At 40.3% G+C, this 23414-nt stretch overlaps 2 protein-coding genes across 2 annotated transcripts in view; both read right to left on the minus strand.

Annotated features, from left to right (window-relative positions):
• Window positions 1–823: 823 nt before the first annotated feature.
• DEGS1 (delta 4-desaturase, sphingolipid 1) lies at window positions 824–6474 on the minus strand. The gene is made up of 3 exons (XM_015620918.2): window positions 6303–6474; window positions 4774–5516; window positions 824–2609 (listed from the first exon to the last, which is right to left on the minus strand). The coding sequence occupies exons 1-3, from the start codon at window positions 6382–6384 to the stop codon at window positions 2463–2465; spliced, it is 972 nt and encodes a 323-aa protein (XP_015476404.1). The 5' UTR covers window positions 6385–6474; the 3' UTR covers window positions 824–2462.
• Window positions 6475–10643: 4169 nt separating this feature from the next.
• FBXO28 (F-box protein 28) overlaps window positions 10644–23414 on the minus strand; it is a 13514-nt gene continuing 743 nt past the window's right edge. The window contains exons 2-5 of the mRNA XM_015623056.3: window positions 17937–18046; window positions 16849–16987; window positions 14257–14452; window positions 10644–12376 (exon numbers count right to left, since the gene is read on the minus strand). Coding sequence (XP_015478542.1) covers window positions 11982–12376; window positions 14257–14452; window positions 16849–16987; window positions 17937–18046 — 840 coding nt within the window. The 3' untranslated portion in view covers window positions 10644–11981. The remainder of the gene's footprint in view (window positions 12377–14256; window positions 14453–16848; window positions 16988–17936; window positions 18047–23414) is intronic.

Raw genomic sequence — 23414 nt, forward strand, 5'->3', positions numbered from 1 at the left:
TATGCTGAGTACCTTTCAAATGATCTGCTTTTGTCAGTTCTTATTATTTATGCTAGCTGCTAAGGCTTTTTATGTATTGCATAAGAATTACATGCCTAAAAAGGGTCACTAATAATACTTGCAAGAATCAGACCATTGGTTAGATCCAAATTTAAATCTCACTGGCTCAGATTAACCTAATACAGTAAGTTGTTTTCCAGCAGGTAGCCAGGAGCAATGTTTCAGAAAGATTATGGCAAGCAAAGATATCTCCCCCAGAATTTCCCACTATTCAGTAGCTCTTGAAGTGAACATAGCATATTTATAATTTGAGTTGGAAGGGGAAATGACAGTCAGAACACCTTATAGCAACACTTGCAATTTTAGACAAAAAAGATGGTAACTTCAGCCCTGTTTAAAAGCAGGAATTCCATTAGGTAGGTAGCTAACTGTGATACATAGTATAGTAGGTATAAAATTTTTACTCTGAAGTCTGCTTATATTCATGTGGGATAACTGAGTATCTTAACCTTAGCTCTTAGCCATAAAATTTTGTAGACACTTTCCATCCTTCACCCAGCTGTGATAAATCATCAACACCAAAGATAGCTTAATAAATAGAGTGATATTAAGTGGCTCAAAAAGAAACTGGTTTGCAACTTCTTGAGCCTTTACCAGTATTTCAATCCAAGTCAGTTTTCCTCTGAGTAGGGAGGAAAGGGAGTTATTCTTTACAGGTCATCTGTATCACCACATAACAGAAAAATCTCAAATCTGCTTTAGAAATACCAAATTTCTCTTAAGTCCTTCAGTATAAGAGGACCAATCAAAAATTCACCCAATATTACTTTAATCTTTGCTTTTTAATTACGTGTAAAAATACTGGACAAAGTCTATTTTGACATTATCCTTCACCCTGAGCAACACACTGGCTATCTTACAGGTTATGAGCATAATGAAGTCACTCTGTAGATGGCTGGCAGACTTTCACACCACTTCTGTTGCTTAGCCAAGATAAGGGCCCACACTTAAACAAAACACACATTAAAACAGCACCACAGTCAAGAGTGAGTTAAGATGTACCAGTACAATCTTTTCAGGCACTCACTTTTTCAAAACAAACAACAAACACCCCCAAAAACCACACCAAAATACAGGTGTTGAAGGCATCTAAAATTTAGTTACAGCAGCTGCAACTGCCACTTTTCTCAGCTTCCATCTTTCAGATTAATGAACATACTATAGAGCCACCATTTGAGATTTAAGGGTGAGTTGCAGCCAGTTTTGACTGCATAAAGCCATCAATAATGCATTAGAGGGTAGAAGGCAAATATAATGTGCTGAGGTATGGAGAGATTTTTTACTGTCCAGCAAGTCTACCTGTTCCCAATGAAAAATTTCCTAAGCAGGAAGTTTGATATCACCACTTCTCACCACATTTTAATATGTAAGAAAGACAAGTATTTATGGAAGGTACTGCAGGTTTAGGGAGGAGAAAAACATTATTTAACAACCTTTCTATGTACACAAATGACTGATCTGCTAATAGGTAGTATTGTCAGTGGTTGTAGCTAGACTTGTTTGCCAGAATAGTATCGGTTTCAATCCATTCACTTTTCCATAAAAGCCAAATTTCCAAATGAGTGTAAATATTTATATTTGAAACCATAGTAACATGGTAGTAATTTTTCTTTGAAAGATCAGAAAACCCCCAAACAAGTAACTGTAACAAGTTTTTTCCAACATGAAACCCCACATCAGGTATATTAAGTTACTAAATGCCACCTGCTCACACTACATGCCAACAGAAGCAACTCAGGCAGTAGGTGGGACCCTTGGAGTTGGCAATACCCCCCTTTTTTTTTTTACAAAGAAATCATAGAAGCCATCTCAAAGATACCAGTTTCATTCTGACAGATTGCTCCATTAAGGTACTCTTGGTAGAAGAGGTGGAACTTTAAAGCATTGCTTCAAATGACACATATTTAAACAAAAGCAGACTGAACATTTCTGTGCAAATTTAGTTCTTCCAACCATCAGTTCAAAAACATTTTCAACAGAATGTTTAAGTTAACAAATCATGTTAGTTTAGAATTAACAGGTAAGTACAGCATTTTAAAACTAGTCATCTAAATAGCATGTTGAGGGCAGTATACTACATTGAGAACTTTTAAACTGTTATGAGTCAGACAGACATTTTATATAGATTTAACACCTACCAAAGTAAATTCTGTAACAAAGTGATTTTGCATTATGCATATAACACTGATCCTTAGGCAAACAGAGACACATTAAACCAACAAATCTGAGGACTGTGAGGAATGTTATGGCTGGTAGGAGTCTGCTACAAAATCCTTAAGGATGCATTGCTATGTTGCTATACATCTTAATTCAGGACACATGTGAACAGCTTTAGCAGGAAACCTTTATACCAGCCACTTTAAAGCAAGCAGACATTTCAAAGTTTTTTGGTTGCCAGAAGTTTAATCTTGCTTCACTTCACCCTTTAATTGCCTTTTCATGCGTGAATATGGGCTGATTGTGTCATCCATCACGAAGTCATACAGTACTTTTATCCAAGAGTTATACTGGGGCAGGTTGTCATAGTATTCAGCTGCTATTTTCTTCACCTGAAGGAGAGATACGAGGTTTATTTACTGGTTATATAAGCATCAGTTGTGACAACTTTACAACCCTCAGTGTGTAACCTACTGATGTGTAACAACACAGGAAGTGTAATTCCAGAAGTTATATCCTACAGGAAAGGCTACTCGTGCCACACAGTGAACGCTCCTTGAAGGAAAATGCAGTTCCCAAGTTATGAAGTAAATTTCCTGTTAAGTTCTTGGAGCTGGCCAGAACAAACTCTGCTAACTCTCTGAAGTCCCTTCACCATGCTACCTACCTACAGGATGATGGAGCTCACCAAGCAAGGTTTGGTAGCTGTTGAAAGTGTGACTCAGTTCAGTGCTGACTCCTTACAGTAAAAGTAACAGTAAAAAGGATGCTTTTAAGTTCTAGGAAGAGCTGTTTAACACAGCTATTTTTACATCTAGTTTCAAATCTCAGTACTCAGAGGAGGCATTTTATTTCTGAAGAATATTTTGTTCCTGAAGACAGACTCCAAAGAATGAATATAAACTGCTTCCAAAGACTGTTCTCAGTTACACATGTCAACTGGACCACTGTTTAGACTGAGAGCAGCAGGTTCAGCTAGGTGCCTGTACTGCTATTTAGGGTCAACCACTTAAAGCCTTAAAAACATGAACAGAACAAAAAGGATTTTTCACAGAATTCCACTGCTTTAGTCCAAAGAATAATCTCAATCTGTATAAGCAACAAACAAACCCAAGGTATTTACATGGCTGGTTTGAAGGCAAAGCTTGTTTTGACCCATCATCACACCTAGTGCACCTAGGCAATGTACTTTTACTCAACACTAATAACTCTCAGCTCAGCAGTGCTGAGGAATCAAGTGTTCAGTACTTGATTACTAGTACACACCACAGCAGAGTCCAATCCCATCAAATTAGCTGCACTGTTCCAGAAGAAGGCTTTGTTTTCTTATCAGAGCTGTGGATTACAAATCCTGCAGCAGAACTGGGTATCTACCCCTAGAATTAAGTACTTGGAAAAATTCATGCCCTACTTAAAGTACCTGTCCAAGGAGTGAAATGCTGGTTCACAGCACAGATCCAAGTATCAAAGGTGAGTTAAAGTAACTTTTGCAGTATTTGAAAGATTTAAATCTATGAATAAAAGCAATCATCCATCTTTAAAAACAAAGGTTAAAAAAAGAAACACACAAAGCCTCAACATACCAACTGCATGATCTACCTGCCCTGCTAGAAGTGCTGGCATAGTTATTTCAGCTGCAGTTCTACCACTGACAACAGAAATGCCAATCAAGTTTAGACTTCACCAGAGGGATGGATCTTACAAGGTCGCAGTATTGCCAAATGCAATAACAAAGCTAAAGACCAACACACAGCTGCTGTCAAATTGCAAATTTAGTGTCTGATGAAAAACTGAAGATTCAGATTTAACCCTCAAGTCTGTGTTCCCATGCTTCAATTTGGAAACATGGATACAGTGAGAAAGTAGCTCTGCCTGTACGAAGCAGAGCTTGAAGTGAGAAGAAATGTCACCTCTGCTACTCATGCAGGCATGACAGGTCTAAGTCCTGGCTTAGAACTCTTAACTCTGCCTGTCCCATACTGCCAATGTACAGCTGATACTTAATTTGGGTTCAAAGGCCCTTGATAGAGGAAACTGAAGTGCTTTGGACTAGAGAAGTTATTAAACATTTGTCAACAGCTCAACAAACATTAACAGTACCTCAAACCCTCTCTTTTCCCCCACCAGAGGATGTCCCTGATAGAAGAGACTGAAGGATAAGCACACATTACAATACTGTCCTTAACATTTCAGTGACAAAGATAACAGATCTCCAGAGTTATCTACAACCCCTTAACTAGTTTTCTGCATACTTACAAACAAGAATTCAGAAGACAAGTTGTAATTACAGAAAGCTAAAGTTAGTGCAAAACCTAAGACATGCATTCCCTCCCCTCAACTTTTATGGAAGAGGAGTGAGTAGCAACAAACTAGAAGCTTGTTCAGGATACCACTAAAATGCTAAATAATTACCTCCTTTATTACTCAGCTTATACTGTGGGGTTATTTTTGTTTTTAATCTCCCAACTTCCATTCTTCTGTCAGTGTTCTACCTTATTTTCATGTTAAAGTAGGCCTTAATTTAAGAGAAAGTAATAACCTTAGAAGTTAACTTACCAGTGGAAGGCTCTTGCCAGGAATATTGGGGAAGTCATGATGTTCATTGTGATAGCCAACATTAAAAGTAAGCAAATTAAGTGGACCATAGTAGGAATAGGTCTCATGTCCTTTTAAAAACATGTAATGTTCAGCTATAAAGTGTCCTGAAATTGGGTGCAACCCAAGACCAAGTACTGAACCAGCAAGCATGTAAAAAATGGATTTGACTCCCCATAAATAATATATTGCCACATCAAAGACAAGCTGAGCCAATAAATTGATTACTTCAAGTCGAGTAATTGGTTTAGGATTTATGCAGAGAGGTCTAATGGCATAGAAAAAAGGCTGAAGAACAATCCATATGAACTTCCTAAAACGGGTGCAGAAGAACCAGCCTTCAAAGTTGGTAGGAATATCCACATCGATGCCGTCACCGCCTAAGTAACGATGATGATCCATGTGGTATCTCTTGAAGGATATGGAGTAGGGGAGACCAAGAGGGAGGTTGGCAAATATTCCAAACCATCGATTCCACATGGCTTTGCTGTTGCCAAAGGCACTGTTGTGGGAAATCTCATGAATAGCCAGAGTCATGGAGTGGCTAATACAGCTTCCAAAAACATAAGCCCAGAAGACCACCCATTTCCAATCCAAGTCTTTAACCAGATAGAATGCAGTCAACTGCGCCAAAACCATCAGCACAACCACCCAGATCAGGTTGTAGTCTGGCTTCATCAACGCTTTTATTTCTGGATGTTTAGCTAGATGGAAAAAATTAAATGAAAAAGGAATTATTTCAAAGCTCTCCTCAAAGCCACCTACCCCAATTACGTGACAGTTTTTTCTTCCCTTTGTCCCAATTAGGAGTTGCCAGCAACGGTAATGAAAGCGCTTGACCTTTCCACTTGTGATATTTACTGCTCTAATGAATCATTTGGAATCAAGTAATTTTAGCACTTTTAGGTTGCTCAGCAACTAGACACGTACATGGCAAGCACCAGTCGCACATCCAGCCTCCTCAGGAAGGAAATGGCTCTGAGCCGACAACCCACCCGTAATTCAGAAAGGCTCATGAAGGCTCAGCCCCGACTTTAGCGCCGCACTCGACGCCGCTATCCGCCACCCCCGGGCGCGGGTGCCGCGGTCACCTCTGCTCACAGCGGCCCCAGACACCGCCTTATCGCCCTTCCGCTGGCAGGGCGCGGGCGGGCAGCGGCCCGGGGCCGCAGGAGAACCCGGGCTCCTGTTCCGCCGCTCGGGATGGCAGCTCGGGCCGCCGCCGCCCCGCGCCTCGGGCTCGGCCCCCGCGGGCGGCCGCCCCCCCTTTCCCCGCTCCTTCCCTTCCCCTCCCCCGCCAGCGCCGCCAAGGCGGCGGCTCCCGCCTCCACGTATGCGGGCCGGGCCCGACTGCGGCCGCCCCGGCGGGAGGCTCTGGGGGGCCCCGCCGCCCCCCGGCAAGGACGGCCATCTTGCGGGGTGTCCGTGCGCCTCCCGCCCGCGCCGCCACGCAGCTGGCAAAAAAAAGCGGCGGCGCCGCGGCTCCTCACCTAGGATCTCCTTGCGGCGGTCGGCGTGCGGCTGGTCCGTGTAGACCCACTCGAAATCCTCTCTAGCCACAGTATTCCCCATGGCGGCAGCGCGAAACACCCTACCCGACAGCCCGCCCGCTACGCGGAGCCCCCGGTACCGCACTTTATAGCGCGGCGGAGGCGGCCCGGGGCCACGCCCCCGCCCCGCCCCCGCCGCCCATTGGCCACTGCCCATTGGCTGCCGCCGGCTGCCGGGCGCGCTCCCGCGGCGGCGGCGCCCCCTGGCGGTGGGCCCTGAGGGGCTCGCGGAGCGGGAAGGAGGCGCCCTCAGAGCGGGGCCCGCGGGGCCGCCCGCAGCAGCCGCCACCTGCAGCCCTAAACCCGCGCTCCCGTGGGCTGGTCCCGGCCTGACCCCGTGCTTACAGATACCCTGCCTAAAGGTATTGAACTGCAAATGCCTGCACCAAAGTCTCCGTTTCCTTCCCTTTTTGTAGTAAGAACTTCTTTGACAAACTCCTCTGGAAGAACTAACCTCCATTTAATCTGTCAGTACATGTATTTGTCATAAAACACTGTGTGCTGGCAGTTCAGCGAGAAAGATTACCCTATGTAGAAGTTGATCTACTGCTTCCTTGGAATTTTAGTTGTCTACTCATAATAATCTAAATCAGTAGATCAAAAATCCACTCAAAATAATCTAAATCAGCAGTAGTGATAAAACCAATGGAGGCTATTATCACAAAGTAAATTATACCTTATCTCTTCATGGAGTATTGGTATCTCAAGGTTTATGATTCATCACTTAAAATTTATTACTAATAATGAGTACAAAAGGCTTACGCCCGCAAGCTGCTGGAAGTCCCATGTGCAACAGCTGTGGCTATTGGAGGGGAAATTCAATCCCTTCTTGGAAATGTTTGCAATGTGAAGTGGTGGACAAAGCACAAGGATCCATAAAACAAAACACTTTTGTGAATAGTTTGGTTTGCATGCATTTTAGTTAGTGCATGTTTAGGGTGGGATTTAGAAATGAAAAATGCAGCAAGGAGGTGAGACATGGAAAAGGCTTTGCTCAGCCTTTCCCTCCTTAGTCACAGAATCTGAATTGTGCAGACTGTGAAGACTGGTGCAGCACAAGAGGCAACACAGATGTCTAGATTTAATCGAGGCACTGTGACCTTGCCAGGTTTACTTTTTGGTCAGTGACCGTTTCACAATAAACCTGGAAGCTTTGGGGTTGCCAGTGCTGCAGCTGACTGCAGAATTGCCAGGGTCACAAGCGTTTCATTCAACTGCACTCCAAAAACCGCATGTAACATTTCTGACAGTGTTCCCTTCTGGTTGGAGTTCAAATATTAGCACTGCTATCCATCATTGTGCTAAACACCTCCTCATCCATGGGAAGGATCCTGCCAAAAGAAGGAGTGTGGCAGCGGGTGGTGACGGGAGCACTGGAGAAGTGACAGCACATTAGTTCAGTACACAGAGGCAGGTTTACGGCACTACTAACATACATCAGTTTGTAAAAGGTCAAGAACTTCAGAAGGGCAATTAAACAGGAGATCCCAGGTTTATAAACTAAACATTCCAGAGCAGTTAAACAAGGTTTAAACAACTAAAAAAAAAAAATAGATAGGAAAGTTTTGAACAATTTAATTGCCCAAGTGTACTGGAGAACAAAGTGTCCTTCATATTTAATCGCTGCCTTTAATCAGTCTGGTTTAAGCAGTCTGTGTAACAAATCCAGATTTATTAGGCCTCCAGCAAGCCAACAGTTTTTCTATCTGACATTTTCCATTCCAAAGACAATGATATCCAGTACCTACTGTGTCTTCAGCTGGGGCAAAGCTTGGACAAAAATCCTGGAATGTTCCCTTACATGTACCAACCAAAGCCAGGAGTGCATCCTTAGAACACAGAAGGTGAGATCCAGGAAAGAGAACTGCAAGAGTGGAGAGCTCATGGACAACGTACAGTGGCTGGGCCACGTACAGGGCAAAGTAGCACAGAAATCCAACTGGAGTCAAACAGTAGTTCACAGCTAAGAGACATGTTGCTGTAAAATAGTCCTAACTGAATTTACTTATTCATGATGTAACAATCTATCACTGTAATTTGCTAGTTACCCTTTTAAAACCATCAGGAACACCAAGGAATCAGGGACTCCTGTGCTGAGACACCTTCCACTATATCCTACATCATCCTATTTTCAAGAGGATCTTAATGTTGAAGTCATTGGCAATCCTAGTGCTCCTCACAATTCACTGTTAGAAGACCTGAGTAAGAGCAACTGAGTTTCTGTTCAATTCTGTCTTACCTTTTACATTAAGAAGTTACATGCAAGCATCCTTTGTAGCATTAATAAATTTGGTGATTAACATGCAATGCTGAGCATCAGGAACTGACAAAGTCCCATTTGCTTCCATCTGTTCTTTAATCTGTGAAATTTATCTTGTTAAGCAGGTAGTCTTTCTTCCTTCAGCACTTCTACCTGCTACACCCATTAGCCCAGGTTTGGAGGGTCCTTACATACTGTAGTTACACATAGGCTGTTCAATTTGGGAAGCAAGAACTTGTTGTTAACAGCTTTTCCCCTCAAAAATGTACCACTACGGTTTCTTTTGATCTCATTTTCACCATGGCCACTAGGTACACAAATTTGTAAAAAAAATCCCCAACCTTACTATGGAACAAAAAGCAGTTCCTAAGCAAGTGCTATTTTTAGAAAAGCAGTAAAACTGACCTCAGTAGTTTCAAGTTATTTCAAGAAACTAAATATAAGACACTTAAAATTGCTCTCCTTGTCAGCTCTGATCTTTCTTTCAGTTTCAGCCCTTGACACAAGTACTAAAACTGGAGTGGCTGCAAATTAATCAGTTTTTCATGTAATTTTGCAACTTACATATCAGTCTCACTGGTTTAAGGCTCTCCCTTGAACAGATGATACAATCACTAATCACTTCCAACACTACTTCAAGGCTGATACACCAACTCACATAAATGTGAACAGGCACTGAGAGTGAAAAGAGATTTAGTTTTACTTCAGGTGATTCATCAGCTTGTTCATATATTGCAAATGAATCCTTTTTATTTAACAAGGGACAGTATGGTGTCAGAAATTCATGTTCCAGCTATTTTGTCCAATTACTTCATTCTGTTTTTCCCACGTGTATATTTTTCTGGTGTACGTTCCAGCCAACAGCCATCAGACCCTTCCTTCTCTAGGATGTGAAACAGAAGACACTGCTGTATCTTCATCATGGAATTTCTCAGAGCTGCCTTGTAACCATCCCCTCTACCCCTTAAGTTTCATGGGCCTCATTCCATTTCGCTATCAGCACACGGAGGAGCAGGATGCACCTGCAATCCTGGAGCATGTGATACTTCCTTGAGCTGAAGGTTCCAAGTTGGAACCATTCCCAGAGAACATTTCCTGTAACAACTGGCTGTTGTTTCCCAACTCAGTTTATGGACAGCCAGAGATTCCCCAGCACATCCAGAAATGCTACTGTGGGGTAACCTGAAACAATCTGGACGCTGGGATGGTGGGGAAGGGGAAATTGTCTGCATATTCTAGAAAGTAATAAAGAAACTAAAGTGAAAAATATTCAAAATGTATGAATAAACCTTTTCAGTAAATGCAATTCACAAGTTTATACTTGTTTGGAAGTATTTAACCACAAGCAGCTGGTAATTACTCTATTACAGGAGTATTTTATCAGAAAAAACCGTTCAATGAATTTGTATCACACGGTAATTCTGGCTATCATGCTGACCCTTTGACACAAAATTGTTTTTCAGAAGTTAAGGAATATGCTAGTATTTTTAAGCTGAATAGCAGGAACCTATCTCCAAGATTGACTTACCCGTAAAAAACATTCTGAGCTGCAGAAAACCAGTACAAGCAAATCCTCCTTCAACAGTTTAAGTCTGCTCTCAGTCTTTTATCATTTCCTTGATGCTTAAGAAAAATGCCTTTTTCTTTGGAAAAGACTCAATAATAAACTCAAGAAGTTTATTTGAAAGCTAAATGTCTGTCAAATATTAGGCATTTGCAATGTTATTTCTGGTATGAGCTACCATGTTCTAGAAGTAAAAACTGTAGCTGAAGTTTCAGGAAAAACGTCAGTTTTCCATGATTATATAATATCTGACCAGACAACTTCTGATTTGTTTGGTGCTTTAAATACAGCCTCTAGGTTATGTTGACAGCCATACAAAATGAGCTTGCACTTGAACCCACAGCAGTAATATCAAGAAAGCTACAAATGCAGCATTTGCATTTTCAGTGCCAAACCAAGTTGAATTCAGAACCACCTAAAGACAAAGCAGCAGCTGGTTAAAAAAAGAAACCATAAGTCAAATTATAAAGCTACATAGTTTAGTACATTAAAACAAAACCAAGGACAATGGTATTTGTATAAGATTCCAAAAATATACAGATGGCAGGGGGGAATAATCACTGTACACAACTCTGAGGTGGTTAAAGTGACCAGAGAGACTGAACAGTGCAAGACATGCTTTTCCAGTTACAAGCTCAAAACAGAAGTGCAAAAGAAATTAAAGCTCTGTCTGAAGTGGTTTACCTTTTAGGATAAGGAAAGCTTAGAATATTGTCACCAGTGTTACAGAGAAATTTCCACCCCAACCCCAACACAGACACACAAAATAGTTTAAGTTCTTCCATAATACAGCATTTCACACAAATGATGTCCCCAGAGCTCGGTGACTCCAGGGACAATTTGTAGGCGTTCGGTGTTGGCCTATGAACCAAGTGATGCACGGGCAGCCTCTCCATTCTCCAGCTTTGGCTAACAATAAATCCCTTCCTTCCAGGCAGGGCGAGTGGCAGCCACACAGCCCAGGCTCAAACGCTTCTGCCGCTCGCCTTCCCAGACCACCTCGCTGCGAGGAAGCCGCTGTGCTGAAAGCAGAGACTGAGTTATGGCTGAGGAACAAAGGAATTGCTTGACAGGTCTCTGTGCTCTCTCCCAGAGTTTGGAACAGTTTCAGGCAAGTGCTTTTGGCAGGCTGACTAAGCTGTACATGCATCTATCCATGCAAATGTAGAATATGGCTCCCAAGACCTAGAACCAGGGTGTGTGCATGTGAAGACTGAATAGAAGGCCCTTCCATGGAAGTTTACAAAAATATATAGCCGATACTGTAGCTTAAGAAGTCAGTTTTACTCATTACAGAGAACCCCAAAAAGTATTAACTACTTTTCAGACATTCCAGACAAGGTCACTTGTAACAAAAAAGGTCAAGTTCTCAAAAACAAGGTTTTAAAAGCGGATCTTTCCTTCAAGTGAACAGGACATCTGTTTTAACTCTTAACCATTTAGTCAGTTAAGACAATTTATTTAAGATTTTATGTGAACATATGCATAAACACAAATAAGTTTACTTTAAACACATCTGCACGGAAAAAAAAGGTTAACCCTTCAAAACATAACAGAGCAGGTGTGGTTAGTATGTAGCTATTGCAAATCTTAAAAGATTCTGTGCATTAGGCCCACCCATATAGAAAGCAGGGGAAAAGTCAATGAAAGAAAATTACTGTTCAAGTCTAAGTGGTGTTTTGAAGAGCCAGCAGCCTACGTGACACCATGAAGCGGGGTCACAGTATCCAATCAAGCAGGCCTGCTTAGGCTACTAGAGCAGTGTATCCTCCTGAAGGTGCCATTTCCTTCCCAGTTATTTTCTGTTCCGAAGGCGTTTAGATTTCCTAGGACAGTCTGTGGAATCCACCGCCTTCCTCCGTTTCCGGGGAGATTGTTCATTTGAGCCGGAACCTGACGAATTCCCTACTGTGCTCTCCATCACCTCTCGCAGCTTGCGCTCCAGCTCGGCCAAGCGGGCGTTCTGTTCCCCAATGATTTGGGTTTGCTCAAGCAGTTTCTGGTCTTGATCCTGGAGCTGCTTCTGCTGCTCCTGCACTTTGACGCGCAGCTCTGAGATCTCCCGCTTTAGCGCCGTCAGGCCTGTGCCGTTGGCTTTCACCTGCTGCTGCAGCTTGGTGACTTCCTGCCTGGAAGGGCTCTGTTTGGAGAACAGCTGCATTGTTGTCAGTGCTGCAGAAGGTCCTGGAACTTCAGAGAGAACTGTGATTAATACCCTGTGACTTACGGGTAGAAACGGTGTCCCAATGTTCATATTTTGCTTATCTCTACTCCCCACACATGAACCCAAATACCCACTGCAAGTTACGTGGACAGGTAAACAGATTTACAGTCACTGAAGTGTCTAACAAGAACATGTCGTAATCTCAGAGCACAACCAGTTTAATTTAAAATACTTACGGCTTTTCAGTAGCCTGGAAAAAAGTTCATAATTCATTTCCTGTATATAAGCCCCCCACCTTTTGCTGTGTTATAAACTGTGTACAACTACTACTGTGTTGTCATCTAGACTTCGTGTCAGAGATGTTAAGACAAAACCCCACAAAACAACTATAAATTACTTAATATGGAATAATTAAGACTGAATAAATATCTTTCATTAGACCAGCAAAATTCTGCTGTCTTAGTTGCAGACAGCTGAAGTTCTAAAAATTTGTAGTTTGGAACTTAACAAGGTATTTCAGTATAACTTACATTTTAGAAGAAAGGAATTTACTTTCCATGCTTCTTTAGAATCACTCTTCCTAAGCACTAAAACCATACTGGAATCTGAGCTTGGAACTGTTGATTCTAATAAAGTTCCTGCAAATCAAGGAGACTAACAGCTACTGTATAATTTCTTTCACTTTTTCTGCCTTATAAGATATCTATCACTTTTGTTGTCATTATACTTTACTAGCAATGCTGTGCAAGTAAGGTGCAACTTCAAGCACTCTACAGACAGAAGAGTCTGGAACAGTCATCTTCCTTTTCCTCCTTTTTTTCCATTAGGATGCCAGCACAGCTAGCATTATGTGACACTAAGGGGTTGCTATTGCAGAGGTTATGCCCTTCCCTTAACAAGAGAGAAGCATTTTATGCACAAAGCCTTGGCCTTGAGAAGTTGATTGACATCAGCTCTGTCAAGTTTGGGCAATACTTCCTCAGCTGAGAGGCTCAGTATATATTAACACATATAATTTAAAAAAAAATTAAAATCACATATAATTTTAAAAAAGGTATTTAATTTAAAAAAAAAGAAAGTGTAACTAACAGGATATAATTAAAAGGTGGCACGCACACTTACAACTAAAAGGATGGATAAGACATACAAGAAACAAAAGCATCTGCAGTTAGGCCTATTGTTTTTGCTTAAGATGTATTTTCTTCCCCCAATTTTTACTAAGGTATCCTTCTAGAGAGTTAAATTTCACAGTTCCTAAAGTGTGAACATTTCCTGTATAGGGAGAACTCTACAATTTTACCAATCTTCTGCCTTTTACCATTAGGATAACTTCGGCCATGAGGCTACTAGAGTTTGGTTCACAAAAGTTCTGGGAAGTCTGACAGAGTATAGGAAGGACCAGTTTAATGGCTTATTTATAGACTGTTATTTCAATTGCCTTTTCACTATTACCTCTAACTATTTTGCTTGTTAGTGCATAAAACAGTACCCCCAGTAAAGTAAAAAAAAACGCCCATTCTAGCCCTCTGTGTAGCACTACCACTTAGGCAAATTCATTTGCAGCTTGTCCTAAAAATAAAAGGCACCCAGTTGTCATCTCATGTGCCAAATTTCAACCAAATGCAGTGATAATGTCTCATTCATTGGTGGCACAAAAGCATTTGTTTAACAAATACACACTATGCATAATTCTAACATACATTCAAGTGACTGTTCTTTTGGTAGTACAAAGGCTCCTTAAATTTCAAAGCAAATAAATTTCAGTTAGCATTCTTAAGAAACAAGTATCATCAATATTTATGTAATAAAGCTCCCATTTAAGGGAGAGAGTTTTGAAAACATACAGTGCTGTGTTTTTTTGTAAAGAAAAACTAAATAAAACTTAACTATATGTTGGAATTAATACCTGGGGCAGTTCCTATTAGACGTCCCGATACATCTGACCCAGGCATCTTTCTTTTCAGTATTGGAACAATCTTCTCATCAAAATATTCCATAGCCATGGAGGAAATGTCCCTTAGTTCTTGAAGAACTTCATGAGCTCTCTGAGGAGCTCTTGTAGAGTTTACATATCTTAGCACTCGATAAATTTCATCTATTACCTAAAACATTTAAGAACAATTAGGATTTTCTGATAAAGGCAAGATTATTTCAGTTTGTTCTAGGAATTCTGGGGTTTTTACCACATAACAGTTGCATACTACTTCATGTTTTAGTTCCAGATTAGCTTTTTGAAGTGCTGTTCATGATATATCAGAGAAGTTATTAATTTTATCTATCACAACAGCTGTCTTCAAAGTCACAAAATAATGCTCATTGGGTGAAATCTGCAGTACAGCCATAGCTGGCTTGCAAGTTACATAATCTATACTCAGGAGAGCATGATCATTTCCTTCAGGAAAACCTGAAGCAAGAAGCCCCAAAGCAGAGCAGTCACTACCCCTGCCAGTTATGAAACAGAATTCAAGTAGCAAGAATTAGCATTATGTCAGTCTGAAGAGCTGTAAATATTTACTTGGGTCCACTTCCACACACACAAAATATTGCAAATTCAGATTAAAGTCCAAAATATATTCATTTACAAAACATCAATCCACTTTTGAAAGAGAACAAAATTCTCTTGACAGGTTTGGGAAACAAAGCCCTTTGGTTAGGAAGGATACAGAGAGATGAAGGGTGTCTCACTAATTTATGAATTAAAGTCTGAGGCAGGTCAAGATAGGAGTGCTGGTCTCTTAGCCAAAGCTACAGGTATTTTGCAGAAGATTAAGAATGTCTGAAGAGTTTCCTGAAGAACCACACGTAATAAGAACTTTGCAATAAGGTTGCACTTTCTGTTCTGATAAAGGAAGCTTAGCTAAAAAGTCCCAAAAGCTAGACAAGACCTAAGTTTCTCATCAAGCAACAAACAACAAGACTTCTATAATTTCATCCATGTTATGTCCTGTTAGCAACAACATCCTCAATATAAAACCTTGCAGCAGTGCTCTGCTATCACAGAGAATGCTGAACCTCAAATCAAGATTTGCATATTGTAACACCACTTCCTGGCAGTTCTGTGGTGAAATTTCCTGAGGGAAGCAAAGCAGGTGGGAGGGAAACCACAGACTGTAAGTGAACACTAAACCTTGAATCTGATTGACCAAAATATTAATTAATGGGTGAACTGGTAATTGTGCTGAGAGCGCAGCAATGCTTGCAAACTCACACACTAACTAATTAAAAAAACACCAATCCACCACAAACATTTTAGCAGTTGTATCAAAATAAAATCAAGGTCCTTACAAGTTGGTGCCCACAGTGAAAAGCAAACTCACCTGCCCAACTCCTGCACACCCCTGGTCTAGGGTGAGTACTGCCTTTCCCTCTACTCTTCAAAACAGTAGGGCAACATTTTTTTAAGTATCCCATTTACCATGTAAGTATCAGGGACTTAAGCTCATTTGACTTTGTTATATTATTTTTTAAAAAAATACATGGTATATAAAAAGATAATGTAAAGTCAAATAAGAATATAATTTGAAATTAATAAAATATCAAATCAACAGGAGTGTACAGAAATAGTTACTTCTTCAAGATAAAAATACATTCCATGCCCACAGCTTATCCTACCACTGCATGCATAAATGCCTGCATGCTTCCCCAGAACCCAAGAGATAACTTTTCCATTCATCCCACTGCAGTTCTGTTCTATGCCACAAAAATGTAACACAAACATATCTGAACCTTACATGGAAAGATCAATGAATAGAGCATTAGGATAATGTTCACTGATCTCATTTAATCCCTGAGCTGTACCAGTCTTCCTCTGAGCACGATTTTGTCAATTCCCCTGTGCACTGGTGATTTCACAGCTTATAAAACATCAGTATCTCCAACGTACATCTTGCCTGCATAATTTATATTTAATGCTGGGCTGGTATTCTAAAACACCAGAACTGTTCAGTAATGTTCCCATTTAACACACTTTACATTTAAAACTAATTCCACCTACTGTACAAAAATATACCATTCACTGCAATACTGAACAGTATTTTGACATCCTAAATACTTAATTCAATTAACCTGAAGTACTCAAGCCCTTAAGAAAGTTGCCTAAAATCTTGATTGACTGACTGCTTAGTGTTATGTGTAGTCTAAATTACTACATCTTCAGATGGCCTGATCACATTTTTTTTTCTAAAAGGTTGTAGAGGATGAGTATACCACAAATCAAACATAAGATTCAAGAGAGAATCTAAGGACAAATAGAAATCAAATTAAAAACAATTAATATTTAAATACAGACTGCTTTACTCATTACAGACTGACTGGTAAAACCAAGTATTAGCTTGTATGTTTGTGTGCAAGTACATATATATATATATATATATGTACACATGTGTATATATGTGTATATATATACACAGCATCAATTTTCCCCAGCTATGCCAGGCTATGTTACAGTCCTGTTTTTTAAACACAGATACATATTCACATAATATAGTCTACATTTTACCTTGCCAGGTATGAAGCAACAGAGATTGGAATCCACATACTTCATGAAAGTCATATTTAAGAGAGAGAGTCTCGTTTCCACAGCAGCGAGGATGTCAGCATGGCGAGCTAATGAATGATTTCTCCTTTCTGACTCCCGTCTGGAAAACAGACCACAAGGTGACACTGATTTAACAAGGAGTCAAAAAATCAAACTGTAACATTTGTCAAGTTAATTTCACCCTTAAAACCCTGTAACCACTAACATTTGTCTTCATGGAAATAAAAGATACTGACTGAGACCCAGCTTGTAACAGCATCCTACACTTTCTTAGAAAAATTTGTTCTCTAAATAATTACTATACCTTATGCACTCCATAAATTTTGTATGTAATTTAGGACTATTTAAGAACAAGGCTGCAGTACTTGCATCAGACACTGAGTCAGAGAGAATATTTTTATCCCACTCATATGGTCAGTACTTCAATGCAATTGAAATAATAAATGTAATACAGTAGTAATGAAGTTTACGTAGTGAAGAACTACTATGAAGTTAGGTTGAGATAGAAATGCTTTCTGACAAAGGTTCTCTATGCTAAGTAGCATTTAGTTTCTTCACTCTGACTGGGAAATCTGAAAGGACACAGCAGCAGCTGCACTTATTCACTGGAAAGAGGAAGAAAGACATTGCTTTACTGAGAAACCAGTTCCCAGTAACGCTCACATCAAATCCCTCTTCCTTGTTCCTGTTTAATCCTTGCCCTTTTTTTAAAGCAAAGTCTTTGATAAATCATCAGTAAAGGCAGTTGGTCTTGAAAAGGAATGGAATTTATTCATTCCCAGGAATCCTCGCTTGATTTGCCAGAAGAGCTGAGTAATACAGAACCCAGACTTCTCTGAAATACCAGACACACTTTTCACACCATTATTCTGTAACTAAATCTAAGGTTCAAGATGCTTTTAGAAAAAAAAGAAAAGAAATAGAGGCGAATGTGACTCGAATTTTCAAGATATATGAGAGGAATTATCCAGAAAGGAATTCCTTTTCAATAATCTGCTTAAATGAATCTAACACAATTAAATTTAATTCCAGTTTAAACTGGTACATACCTTGGAAGTTGAGCTTTAACTTGCTTTTGACACAAGTTGTGGTATCTTTCCACTTTCAGAAATCCCTGATTTAACATTCTCTGGCAAACCAAGTCCATTCGCTTACAAACCTGTATTTAAGTAAAAAGAAATCCTAAGGCTCAGTTAAGGCCACAAGTCACTTTTACTATTATCTTATCCCTACTTGCCACGTAGCAAAAGATTCCCTTACTATTTTTTGCTCAATTTCAACAAGCAAAAACTGCAGTTAAAATTAAGGCATTCCCATCTCCACCAAAGATCATGATACTCCAAAGAAGAGCAGGTATGTTTCACGCAGTTCACAAATAAATCTATTGATTCTGCCTAGCAAGAGACAGTAGTCTCTTGTTAGGCAAAGCAAGATATATTAGAAGCAAATACAATTTCCTCTGATTTTAATGGAAGTTGCAAATGCCTATGCCTGGCTTCTAGCATGGTCTCCAAAGTGATTCTGGTAGATGAAATCAGTATTTTTTAGTCTCAAAACCAGAAACCTTTAAAGATAAGAAATTATGGTGGTTTTCTTCCAGTGTTTAATGCTTATGTTTTTGAAGTCAAACACAATTAAATTTAAAATCACATGGAAAACTGCACATGGAACAAGATTCTCCTTTTTGTATAAGAAAGTCTTTTCTCCTCTGCTGAAAGGATTGATTTATTTGCTGTTGGACACCAAGAGTCTCAGGGGTTTTTTGCCCCACAGATCTAGGAAGAAGGGACATGAAGAGCTGCAGAAGATATAATAAACTGCTGAAGTTAAACCTTCACAAAGTTACCAGTTACAGGAGAAAGCCAACTCATACACACGTTTAAAGCAATTGCTATTCAGTTCTGAAGATGCAAGAGTTTAGTGATCCAACTGTTCTTTGTAATTATTTTGGTTTTGTTGGGTTTTTTTGGGTACTAAATTCCACAGCTCCCACTGTGACCCCACTTGCCAATAAATACACTTGGGTTTTGGGGTTTTTGTTTTGTTTTTTAAATGAACGCTCCTTTCCTCCATACACTCCTCATTTCATAACTTTAAAGTCTATGTAAGTTTATACCTTGAGGAAGAAGATTCTCACCTCTCCCAGAAACACCTGCAATTACTTTGTGTTATGCCTTCTGTATAAACAGAAAGAACTTCTGCTTTGTGTCACAGCTGGCTGAAGTTCTGTGAGAACTGACCACTTTCAGACAGATCCGTATGGACTGGTCATTAAGCAGTGACTGTGGATCTGTGCTGCTCAGTATTAGATCTTTCTGGTTAACAAAGAAGGATCAGACAGGCAAACTGCAGAGGGAGACTCTCAGCATACTCTCCCCCACTTTCGGTGACCCAGTTAGATCATCTCCTGTATTTAAGGAAAAATGCTGGCCCTTCCTACAGGAAGGAAGGAATCGTTCTTTCCTCCCTGAGCTCGTAGCTCCAGAGGCGCACGGATTTAAATCGTTTTCGAGTTCAAGGCTTTGCCGCTTTCTCGCAGCTCTAATGGTTCCGGAGCCCTGAAGCAGGAATTGGTACCTGCACAGGGCTGTGTCAGCTCTGCAGTCACCGGGCACAAGAGGAAAACATCTCCGGCCAGGCTCAGCTCCGCGCTCCGAGGCGGCAGAGAGGGTTTTAAGGCCGCGCACAGTGACATCTGCCGGCAGAGCTGCAGCCCACGGCACCAACCGCACCGGGGCTCTCAATCTTCCTCCTCTGCTTACCCTACACAGCATGAAGAATTATTGGCTCCAATTTCTCGACCTTACCCATACTTAGCCAATAATCAGTCTAGAACCCAAACACCGGTACCACCAGAAATCAAAAGTGTTTGCTTGCGACTTACTTTATCAATCATCTCATGATTCTCAGCTGGTTCACTATGTAAACCATATAGCACCTGGACTTGTAGGAACAACACACCTCTTCTAGACTGCACAGTCAGTCACATGCAAAGTGGCATCATTACACTTTTAGGTGTCCATAGCAGTCCAAGCCAGTTTGATATTAACTATTCAACAGATCGTAAGTTGAATTTCCTTACCATTGTATTTGCAATTTTGGTGAATATTTTCTTATTTTAGTCACAGAGCTGAAAGAGGCTGTGTTTCCTCAAAGGTCAAGTGCAACCAGACCCTGTGTTTAAGTTTCAGGGTTAGAAAGGTATTCCAATTCCATGTAAAAAGCAGAAAGAGGCTGCTTCTTCATGTGCTTTTATGTGATAACAGCTTTCTACAATCCTTTAAAGTAATTTTCCACTTCATTTGTATACTGACACCATCTACTAACTTCCGTTTCCTCAAAGCATGTCTTATTTCTTCCAAGCTTCACTACCAGATAACCAACTCCAAAACAAATACAAAATATCTTAGAGTATTTAAATTCAATATGTTATTTTTCTTAGATGGCACATTGACACTATGTTCCGTAAAATGCCTTTTTTAGGGTAAAGAAAGTGGCAAAATGCTTAGAACTTCATCAAGAGACTTTAAAATAGAAATTCCTGTAAATATAGACTGACTGAAACTGGAAATATTAAAGCCATGCTGTCTAAAGGCTATCAGTCCTTACTTGTGCTGTGCAGAAAATAAACACAAGTTTGCTGCAGAATCTAAGTAATTCTGATGTGTGTCAGAATCCAAGATAACCTTCTCAGTGTTCATGGAAGGATGTTGTGGATTGTGTGATTTTAATCATGCTTGTTGTAGTAATTGTTTGAATGGGAGTGCCTTTCCAAGCTCAGAAGCGTGACTGAAAAAGAAACCAGAATCTAAGAACTGCATTATTATCCCACTGAGGTAAAACTTACAAAGCTTCTGCAAGTCACTAAAAATATCCCAGTAAAAGGAGCCTTCAAAAGCTGGAAGATAGTGAACTTCCCTGCCAGCATGCACAGTAGGCTTGTCCAGAGCATTACAGTTTCAGGCACTGGGATCTTTGGGGTTTTCTGTGTTTCTCTCATGAGGATCATCAGAGGAAGTAGATGAAGTAAATACTCAAAAGAGCTGAAAGCAAAATGCTGCTGCTTTTCCTCTCATTCTCTTTGTCTGAACTAAAGTTTGAGGGCTCAAGATTTTCCTCATTTCAGACATGACTGGTCCCTGAATACCTATTGTTTAGTCCCTGTTCCTTGGATCTACTTCACTGCTTAACCAGTAGGTGCTTCATTTATGCTTTCACATGCAGTAACCCCAGGAACAGCACAAAGCATTATGCTCAGGAAAGCAAGTGCTTTTTGCACAATGAGGGGCCCATGGTCTTGCCTTGCCTGATGGCAATCATCACAAGCAGGAAATGTTCTTTACCTCATCCTTTGGTGACACAAAAAGACTTCTGGATCTTATGACGGAGATTATGCTCCTCATTATGCTCTACATAAACAATGCACATTCCTATCTCCATTTCAATCTGAAAACATTCTTGTGTTCTATATCCTCCCACCCAGCCAACTCCTCTGTTGTCCTGCATACACTGTAGATCCAAACCCAGAGATTATTTTTGTTTGTTTGTTTGTTTAATGGATGACTGAGCTGAGGTGATCCACAATAAAAAGCTCATTAGGACATCCATTCCTTCCATGCTGGGATCCAGAGAATTCATCAAAATGATTGGTTTAGAGAATCCACTTTCTTTTGACTAAACATGTATGATCAAAATTGTTTAGGTCCATTGATGTCCTGGATTTTCCTGCCCTCCTCAAGATGCTTTATCCCATGGAATCCCACATTCTAAGGGGTAATGAGGCTGCTTTTGGGCATGCTTCTAACATGCATGAGACCTGAGCAATTTAATACCTGTCATTCAATTAATGTGCTCCTGCAACATATCTTTAGCACAATATAATAAATATTATAATAAAATATAATATATAAGATACACTCTTCCATCTTTGATAAGCAGCTCAAGTCAGTTCTCACAGAAAACAAAAATTTACTGTTTGTCCAAAGCAGCTCTGAGAGCAGGAATACACAGGTCTTTCCAAAGGCTACTCACCCCCTTTAAAAATCCCAAGGTAATGAAACTTCATTATGAATTTATGCCTGGGCATTGCTATTTTTAAAGGTACCTTAATTCTCTGAGAACAGCACCTGGAGCTATGAAGAACATTCAGTGTCTGCCTCTCAGTGAACTGCCAAAAGAACACCTTCAGCTCTGAACAGCAACCTGAAAGACCCAGCTGATCAAGCTTATGGGCTTAAACCAGAAAGGCTTTGATTCTTTACATTACTGCTGGTTAACAAAAGGCTACTTTCTTCTCAGAAAGAATGCTCATAATGCCCTCTGATGTGCTTAAGGGAACAGTTAGGAAATTGATGGAGATTAATTTTCTTGGCTGTCACTGACACAAAAATTCAAAATAGGGACAGAACAACTGAATAGTTTCCTTCATTTTATGCCCAGTATTGTTCTATGTATGTTTCAAAGTTGGAATTCAGTCTGATTTTGCGTATTTCTGGAAGTTGTGAAAGGGGCAGTCCTCTTCCAGAAAAAGGAACTTGGAGGTGCTATACAAGAGAGCATAAAAGTGTCACATTTTACTTCCTAAGTACCAGTGAGAGTTAAACAGCTGGTTTAGTCCTGACATCATCACCTTTCATACTCTCACCTTCACTGCCAACACAGCATTGCTTAAAAACACTTAATGCTGGAGGAAGAAAAAGCCTTCTGTTGACTTGTGAGAGCTCCCACAGGCACTACCATTCACAAGATACAATGGGAAAGGTGCAGGCACAGGCTGTGCCCGGCGTTGCAATTCTGAGCCTGAAATGTGGCATAGCCAAACACCATGTGATGTACTTCCCTTCCCTGTGGTCAATCTGCAAGTACCACCCATGATCTTGGGGATATCCTGTGCAGGGGCAGGAGCTGGGCTTTTGTGATCCTTGTGGCTTCCTTCTAACTCAGGCTATTCTGTGGTGCTCAAATTACCACATCTTTTTTACAGATCCACTACCTACTCTCACAGAAGAAGCTGAAGTTTTCAGGGTACTGACAGCACACTCTAGAAATATTTAGGAATTGGTGTGCTTGGAGCAGTATAAATGAGAACAGATTTTTTGCTTGAAGAGCTTTTGGTTTAAAGTTACAGTCAGGATGCAACACTTCAGGTTGCTGATGCAGGACACAGGCAGTCCAATTTCCTGCAGAAATATGCTTGTAATATTATCCAGTTTAGACTAATCGAGTTCTTAAAATAGGAACGGTACAGTGCATGCACATTTACTAAGAGTTACATAAGCTGTGTATTAATTCGCTCACTATTATTCCATTTACAACCTCGTAAGAGATTCAGTAAGACAGCAGCTTATCATAATATGACATGGTTTACATCAGGCTCCTTATGCAGTCAGTTAAATATTGATATACATTGATCTCCCCTTGCTGACAGCTGTGGGTTTTTTTTGCATTATCAAGTTCAGAGGTGCAGATACTATACGTTATTAATTACAAATCCACTAAGACTGGGAGAAGCAGGCTGTCTTTTTTTT

This window comes from Parus major, chromosome 3 (assembly GCF_001522545.3).
Source record: "Parus major isolate Abel chromosome 3, Parus_major1.1, whole genome shotgun sequence".
Lineage (NCBI taxonomy): Eukaryota > Metazoa > Chordata > Aves > Passeriformes > Paridae > Parus > Parus major.

Bases quoted from the DNA above. Each gene is read 5' to 3' on its own strand.
- DEGS1 (XM_015620918.2), bottom strand. From the start codon at position 6,384: ATGGGGAATACTGTGGCTAGAGAGGATTTCGAGTGGGTCTACACGGAC. The intron at 5,517-6,302 runs GTGAGGAGCCGC...TTTTCCATCTAG, and splicing joins CCGCCGCAAGGAGATCCTAG to CTAAACATCCAGAAATAAAA. The intron at 2,610-4,773 runs GTAAGTTAACTT...TCTCTCCTTCAG, and splicing joins CTGGCAAGAGCCTTCCACTG to GTGAAGAAAATAGCAGCTGA.